Source organism: Chelonia mydas, chromosome 1 (genome assembly GCF_015237465.2).
Source record: "Chelonia mydas isolate rCheMyd1 chromosome 1, rCheMyd1.pri.v2, whole genome shotgun sequence".
Classification (NCBI taxonomy): Eukaryota; Metazoa; Chordata; order Testudines; family Cheloniidae; genus Chelonia; species Chelonia mydas.
Genome location: NC_057849.1, coordinates 98,624,658 through 98,632,957, shown reverse-complemented (window position 1 = coordinate 98,632,957; position 8,300 = coordinate 98,624,658). Strand labels below are relative to the sequence as shown.

General features: G+C 47.9%; 1 protein-coding gene across 1 annotated transcript; it reads right to left on the bottom strand.

Moving 5' to 3' along the window:
- Positions 1-1,397: 1,397 nt before the first annotated feature.
- Positions 1,398-6,737, bottom strand: ZIC2 (Zic family member 2). The gene is made up of 3 exons (XM_007066257.3): positions 4,809-6,737; positions 2,979-3,142; positions 1,398-2,703 (listed from the first exon to the last, which is right to left on the bottom strand). Exons 1-3 carry the CDS (start codon positions 5,806-5,808, stop codon positions 2,419-2,421), a joined length of 1,449 nt encoding a protein of 482 aa, XP_007066319.2. The 5' UTR covers positions 5,809-6,737; the 3' UTR covers positions 1,398-2,418.
- Between the last annotated feature and the right edge of the window lie 1,563 nt (positions 6,738-8,300).

The window sequence follows — 8,300 nt, the reverse complement described above, 5'->3', positions numbered from 1 at the left end:
CTCCAACCCGCAGAAGAGCTCAGCATAGAAAGGGCAGTCTCTGAATCGTACCAAAACTTTGCTCCTGGAGCAGCATTTGGGGAGATTGTCCCGAGTTCTTCCCCTTCCCCTCACCCCCCATGTGATTTAGTCTTCTGCTGCTGAGCATGTATCGTTCATTCCCAGCCGTGTGTCAGTCCCATTCAAAAAGAGAACAGGATCCCACAAACACAGAGCTCCCCAGCCATCGTGGGACACTTCTATTGTCATTTAAACTCGGAGAACAAAACAATAACTGGAAGAAAAGAAAGCTGATGTGGTTGGCTGCGTTTGAGAGGCAAACCTATCTGTACATGTTTTTGCTGAAAACAGTGTAGCCACAGTCGGGCGCTAGGAGTCCTATTCCAAGGAGTTGGCTCTTCGATCTGCCTGTTTTCAATACTTTAGGTGGCTAGAAATCGGTTTGGCAAAGTCCAAGCTTTCCAAGATTCCCAAGCTGTGCCACACACGCCTTGGGTGTCTAGATTATTTCGGTATTCCTAGAAAGCCGCTTCCTGCCTATTAAAGGGGAAAATCCCCTATTTTATTTGATGTCTAATTCATTAAGAAAGCCCGGATGCTGGTCCACACCCTTTCAGCCTCTTACTAAAATCCAGCGGTAAGCAAGAGTTAATTAAGATCAAGATTTATTCTATTTCCTTGCAAACCCCACGACTAATATTTGTAGATTTGTTTGTGTTGATTACTCATTTAATACATTTTAAGTAAAGTCAGTATATGGGCTTTTAAAAATTTATTTAAAAATTTTCTTTAAGAGAAAATGAAGCTACCTTATGCTGTCTCTTTCACTTCTTCAGTGGTGTATATAAGCTGTAAAAAATATTTTAAGGATTTAAAGAATAAACGTAAATTTCAAATGTCATGACCAAAGGAACAACTTTAGATCTATGTTTGGGAATGTCTAATCCACCAGCATTCCAGTGTGCGCTATTTTTGGTACCTTCTACAAAAACAAATAATGTAGAACATAAATATAATATTGAGTAAAACAGATGACAAATGTGTACTTTCCTGAGGAAAGCTGGAGGTATCTTATATTCAATGTAAACATATACCCAAGGGTATATATGGTAGAATACTTGAAAAGCTCACTCTTATTGTCACCACAGGGCTTTCCAAAATGTTATTGTTTTACTGGCACATAATGTGGGGGTTTGTTTGTTTTTTAAAGGGATCTTTTGGAGGATAATTAACGCTCTCATAACTGAAGAAATTTTATGATTTCAAAAAATTTACCCTAAGGTGATTTTGCTAGTTTTTAAAAACTGTTTTGCATATTCTAGCCACCTTGATTTCCATTCTTTAGGTGCAACCTACACAGTTAAAGAAAGCCTTTGGAGGTAAAAAGAACCAGTACATGCAGTTTCAACACATTTTATTATATTTCTGTATGCATTACTCTCAAAACATATCACAAGAAATGATGAAACCACTTAAACCTTCAAATAAAAAATCTGAAACAGTTTATGCTCACAATTGTACATATTTATAGTTAAGAAACATTCTTTATAAATACTGTTTCCTCTGTAGCAAGTTAATACCATAATTTAATTACAAATGGATAAATATGGTAACAGGTATTTACAGAAGGAAGGGTGTTATTAGGGAAAAGCTAACAGCACGACGTTTATTTTTCCTCACAATCTTCCAAACAGGAACTAACAAATTGAACTTGCAAAAGCACTAAAACATCACATGTAAACCCAGCTAACAGAAAAATACATTCACAAGCGTTGTTGTTGGTGTGTGTGTGTGTGTGTGTGTGTAACAGAATCGAGACTTTGGCACAGTTTTCCCCCCAGTCTATAGTTGAATTAAGTTTACAATCAAATTGCCTCTTTAAAAAGAACACAATATCCATTACCACAATTACAAAAGAAACCATTTTCTTCCACGTTACTTTTTTTTTTTTTTAAATGGATGAACTAAAAAGAGAAAAGAAACGAAAAAAGTCCATCACTTTTTGGGGGTGGGGATGGGAGAGAATCAATCCGTAGTTTACAAATGGGACGAACTTCTATACACCAAGAATCGAATAAAACTTCGTTTACCACCTTGAAGGAGGAAGGAGGAGTCCTCTATAGACACAGCTGGTCGGGCTGGACGGTGCTGGGGCAGAGGGAAGGGGCGGGGGCGGGGGAACAGGACGGGACGGACAAGAAGAGTTTAGCTGTGGCGGATTTTTTTTTGTTTTGGAGGCTCTGGCGGGGATTTGCTCTCCTGGGCTCTAGAGCCGTTTGAGTTGTTAATCCTTTCGCTGGCTAAGAATTAAACCCAAACCAAACAGGATCCAGCACCTTCCCGGTGTGTGTCTGCTTCTCCCTCCTCCGCGGCGGGGAGGGCAGGCGCGGGGGCCTCGCCCAGCAGTCCGGCAGGGCCCTACACGTACCATTCGTTGAAGTTGGAGGAGAGGCCGCTGTGGCTCCCGCTGGCTCCTCCACCCCCGCCGGCTCCGCTGCCGCTGCCTCCCCCGCCGCCGCTGCCTCTGTGCACCGCAGACACCGCGGCCGCCGCCGCCGCCGCTGCAGCCGCCGCCGCCGGGGACAGGTTGGTGGTGCTCTGAGTCTCGGCGCTGGGGGACACCAGGCCCGGGGGGGTGGAGGACTCATAGCCCGAGCTGGCAGCCGGGGACGATTCGGAGCCTTGAGGGGAAGATTCATGGACCTGGAAAGCAAATGCAACAAGCCAGGGTGGAGTAAGTGTCCCCGTGCGCAAGGCACTCCCAGCCAGAGCTCACACCTCCCTCGCAGGGCCAGCGCACACCCAGGCACCCAGGTCCGGCCTCCTGTGCCAAGCAAAGGCTCCCGGGCTTTACAACCTGGTGGTGAGGCGGCTCCTGTTTTTATTTCCCTTCCCAATAAAGAAAACGCGAGCTAAACCCTTCTCCCAGACCGACCCCCTCAGAGGATGTCAGGGGGCAACACGGCAATGTGTTATACCTTCATGTGCTTCCGCAGAGAGCTGGGGTGGGTGTAGGATTTGTCGCACATTTTGCACAGATAGGGCTTATCTGAAGTGTGGACATGCATGTGCTTCTTCCTATCGCTGCTGTTGGCAAAACGTCTGTCACAGCCTTCAAATTCACACTGGAAAGGCTTTTCTCCTGGAAGATAAACAATGAGGAATTGGTTATAGTAAACAATCAACTTGGACTTCTCCCCTGCTTATTGCACAATAACCCACAAATGCCTGCCTTAAAATAGGGGTACATAGGAAGAATTTTTTCCCCCTCTTTAAAATTTCTAATGCTTTATACCAACGTCAAATTCACTAAAATGGTTAACAAATGATTGATGTCACTGTGTGGATTGTTTTCTGATGACGCCTTGATGTGCAGCTATGAACTAACCACTTCGTTACTGACAAGATATTTTATCATAAAATACAAAAATATTGGAGCCATATCTCGCCATGGCTTTTTAAGCAGGACACCCCAGTGAAACCAGTAGGGAGTTCTCCGTCAAAACTGGTGAAACTATATGGCTCCAGTGAATTTACGGATTTGGTTTGGTTTCAACTGGTGCTATCCCACAATCGGCTCGAAAGCATATTTTAAAAAATCTAGACGTTTGCACCTTCATATAAAATCCAATATCCTGTTAAACTATAAACCATTAACAAAAGAGTTAAGGCTTGACACATTTTATTTCATGCATGGATCTTAGAAGTAAACACATATCCGCTGGGGGAAACTAAATGTCTGTAAAATACTCCAGTTAATTTTCATACAATTTCTTCACCCTGTTGCCAGAATTCCAAATGCTCAGAGTAATTTGGAGGTGAGAACTCAAACATCCACCCATTTGGAGGGGGAACCATTTAATATTAAATGCCATTAGCACCTAAATTGTTTCTTAAAGACATCCGCTCAGACACAATGACTTAAGTGCGGGCATTTCATGCAAATACATTTCTCAAATTTTAAACCTTGTTAAAGCTCGTCTCGCACCTAGCTTCATTCTTAACACTTAAGAAAACAATTGGCCTATAGATCTTACCCGTACTCAAGTAAATATTTATAGTCGAAGATGCTAAAATATTTGGCTGTCTTTTCTGAAATACTCTGGCACAATTCTAAACCGGGAGTAATAGTAAATGAATAATCTATGAAGCAGGATGATGCGTTTGTTTTGTGACTGTTCAACTCACGCAGTTTACCACCAGGAAGTGTTGTGTCCTTCTCTCATATCTGACCTGATTTTTGTGTAAGTTTCTGAACCTCAAATCCTCTGCTGCCTATTACATAATTTAATAAACTGTTGCAACACCAGCTTAAACCACCTCACGTGAGACTTTAAAAACACTTTCAAAATTAGAAAATTTTATTGCCCTCACTCACACCATTTAAATGTAATGAAAAGCAATTCCCAGAAAGGGACATTTCGCCACTTACTACGAGATTTTTTATATTTTAAATACCTATGCACGCACACACACCGAAGTCATATATAAATATGTACATTACTTACATATAGATAATTATGTCAATCCATATTTTAATAGTATTAATGAATATATCTCGCCTGTATTTTACTTTGAAAGGGAAAGAGTGCAGTCAAGTCTTGACATGTTTCCACATTAATAAATGACCACAGAAATAAAGCAATTAGTTAAAAAAAAATCCTTTCAAACTGAAAGAGCCGGAGAAAACACCCCGTGAAACGCTGCAGCACGCTGAAAATGGAAGTCTTTACACACGGGAGCATCTTTAAGTGCATTTTTTTAAACAAATAAGCCATTTTTAAATCTTCGAAACCAAACATAATTACCTGTGTGTGTCCTTTTGTGGATTTTTAGGTTTTCTGATCTGGCGAAAACTTTCCCACAGCCAGGAAAAGGACAGGGGAACGGCTTCTCTCCCGTGTGCACTCGGATATGATTGACCAGTTTGTATTTGGCTTTGAAAGGTTTGCCTTCCCGGGGACACTCCTCCCAATAACAGATATGGTTGCTCTGCTCGGGTCCCCCAACGTGCTCCACCGAGACGTGGGTGACCAGCTCGTGCATGGTGCTAAAAGTTTTATTGCAGCTCTTTTTGGGGTTGCTCAGCTGCTCGGGGTCGATCCACTTGCAGATCAGCTCTTGCTTGATGCACTGTTGTCTCATGTATCGAAAAAAGGCACCTGGGTGGTGATGGTGGTGGGCTGCCATGTTCATGCCCATATTCATATTCATGGGGCCATACTGGTTGTGCAGCTGAGCCGCCGAATAGGGATCAGTCCTGGGGCTAGAGACCTGGCGGTATTGATCCGATCGGGCGAAGACCTCCCCGGGCAAACCCAGGCGCATCTGCCCGTTCAGGACATTTTGGGAGGCGTGGGGGCCGTGCTGGTCGTGAATGGCGGGGAAGAGGATGTGGCTCTGAGCGTCCGTGTGCGGGTGATGGAGGGTCCCGGCCGCAGGGCCAAAGATCCCGTGCTGGCCGCCGGCCGGAGACGAGTCCCCAAAGCCCCGGCTGCGAAACAAGAAGTCCCGGGTGGAGTTGAAAGGCGCCCCGGAATAGGAGCTGACGTGGGCGGCATGGGGACCCAACGCTGCGGCCGGGTAGCCGGGAGCCTGCGAGGTGAAAGCCGAGCTCTGGCCGGGGGACAGATCGTGGGCCCCGGGGTTGAGTTTAAAAGCCCCCATGTGGGCTGCCGAGTCCACAAAGGTGTTCTGCGCCGCCAGGCTCAGCTCCCGGTCCTGCATCTCGGCGGCGGCCGAGTGATGGTGCCGAGCGAAAGTGCCCACTCCAATGGCAGGGAACTGGGGTCCGGCGTCCAGCAGCATGGTCCTGCCGCTCCGCTCCGCTTCCTCCCCCGCGGCTGCGCCTCTTCCTTCCCGGGCACCACCCGGCAGCAGCAGGAGGATCCAGGCACCAGGCTTCCCCCCGCTGCACCGAGCCGCAGCAGCAGCCGCCGAGCGAGCGAGCGAGCCACAGAGAGGAGAGTCCACAGCCAGGCGGAGAACCAAAGTGTATTAAAGGAGCTGAGGCGGGGGCGGGCGGGCAGGGCAGAGGAGGGGGAGCGGGGGGGGGGAGGGAAGGAAGGAGGGGGGGCAATCGCGTTGCCTTTCCCTGCAACACACACACACACTCACACCCTGCCAAGGAAATGTCACTGCCGCCAACCTCCGCCCTGAGCCCCGCACCCCCAGAAGAGCTGGCCCCTTTTATGCCTCCCTGCTCCCCCACACCTCGCTGGCTTCCCCCCGCTCCTCCTGCGGCTGTGGCTGGGGTGTCCCCTCCCCCCCCCCTTTTTTTTATTCCTCTTCTTCTCGGCTTGGCATGAGATGTGGCTCACGTAGTAAACTCGCAGGAACGAATTCCCACAGATGAAGGAATCGGACGCGCCTCTGTCCTCGCTCTGTAGCCTCCTCTCTTTCTTTAAGTTGGGTCTGAGCTGGGGGGGGGGGGGAATGGGGGAGGGGAGGAGGAGGAGGAAGGCGGGGGGAGATGCGGATTAAAAACAATAACAACAACAATAAAAAAAAAGTGATCTCCCTCTCCGGGTCTCCGAGCCGAGCGGGGGTGGGGGGCTCGGCAGCAGGACACGCAGCCCCTGCAGATGCTCAAGCCTCTCTGGAGCTGGCTGGGGGCAGTGACCCCTTCTCCTCCTGCGCCTGGCTGCTCCCTCAATGCGGGGTTTTATTTTCCTCCCGTGTCTCTCCGCCTCTGTTTATTTCGGTGGGCGCTGCTGCCGCCGCCGCCGCTGCTGCTTTTATTCCCCCCCCTCCTCCTCCCCCCTTCTCCCAGCCTCTCTCTCTTACTCTCTGACTGGACTGGCAGCTCCTCTTCAAACGCCCCCTTTAACAGCAGCCCGGTCATTCGCCAGGCGCCCGCTCATTGGTCAAACTGGCCTCATCCATCCCGGCGTCCCCCCAAGAGCTGCTAATAGCGGCTCGCGCTTCCCCGGGCCCTTCCCGCCTCCCCCTCCAGCACTGAGGCTGGGCGGCGGCGGCAGCAGCAGCGAGCAGTAGCACCAGCACCAGCAGCAGCAGCGCCGGGCTCTATCCCTCCCCACCCCCAGCACATCCCCAGCCCTGAGCTCGGCCACAGGGAGAGGCAGAGCGGGGCTGCCGCAGCTCCAGCCACCAAGTGCAAGCGAGGCTGGAAAGGGGGGTTGTACTGAAACCCTTTTTTCGCGGTTTCTTTTTGCTGGGGGGGAAGGGATCGGGGCAAGAGGCAGGGGAGCCGCCGGAGCCAGCCTGCTGCTGCCCGTTCCGGTCTTCCTTCTTGGGGGGAACAAACGAGCAAAACAAGGCGCTTAAAACATGAACCCGGGGGACCGACCTGCCAATACTGCCCCCCCCCTTTTCTCTCCTCTGCTGCAAAAGCAAAGCGGCCAAATCGTCCAAAGGGACAGAGAAAAGTCAAACACACTATTGATATCGGTGCAATTTCGTCGGTGGGGCTGGGGGGGGGGGGAGGGGAGAGAAAAACACCAAACAGCTCTTTGGTGTTTTTTAAACCACTTGTCTAGAGCAGAGGGATCAGACTGCCTATGCATGTGCATTGAAGAGCAGGGGCGATAGGGTTTGATGGTTCCTTTCTAATTTCTAACAATAACCGGAACAACAAAACTTGCTGCTGTTGTTTGAAAACCCTATGATTAGAGAGCAGGAATAATAATAATAATAATAATAATTAATAATTAATAATAATAAAAATTACTAGACACAGCAAACAAGTCCGCTTCCCCTCCCCCTCCATGTCTGGCCCCTGGTTGGGTTTGTTTTCAGTGGCTGGAAAATAATCATGTTGGGGCCAGTATCCAATAAACCAGGCCCTTTTAAAAATATATATTTGTAATACTGACCTTTCTACACTCAACCTGACGTTTTCACTCTAATCATCTCTGTGCTCACCAGAGAGAATCAACCCAAAATGTAGTGGGGGTTTTTTTTAAAGAGGCGGAATAAATACTCTTACCAGCGACATTCCTGTCACTCCTCACGTTATTGTGAACTGCATCAAACACAAGTGGACTTTGCAGGGAGGGGGGGAGGAGGGTTTTATAATGCTCTGTTGATAGATAGATAGATATTTATTACAGTGTCTAAAGATATGTGAAATCAGAACGTTGCAAAGAGCTTTTCTCCCCTGATTTGCTTAGATTAGGATCCTCCCCCCTCCACTAAATGGTTAAAAACAATAAAAAGCTTGCCTTGGAACAAACTGAAACATAAAAATATCGCTGGGTTTATTACTCTTCGTAAAACGAGAGGGTTTCCTTTATGAATAACAGGAATTCCTTCTAATCTAAAATGATCGTTAAAACCCA

Coding starts and splice junctions, on each gene's coding strand:
- ZIC2 (XM_007066257.3), bottom strand. CDS start 5,808: ATGCTGCTGGACGCCGGACCCCAGTTCCCTGCCATTGGAGTGGGCACT. Junction 3,143..4,808: donor CCACAAAAGGACACACACAG/GTAATTATGTTT, acceptor TTTATCTTCCAG/GAGAAAAGCCTTTCCAGTGT. Junction 2,704..2,978: donor CTCTGCGGAAGCACATGAAG/GTATAACACATT, acceptor TTTGCTTTCCAG/GTCCATGAATCTTCCCCTCA.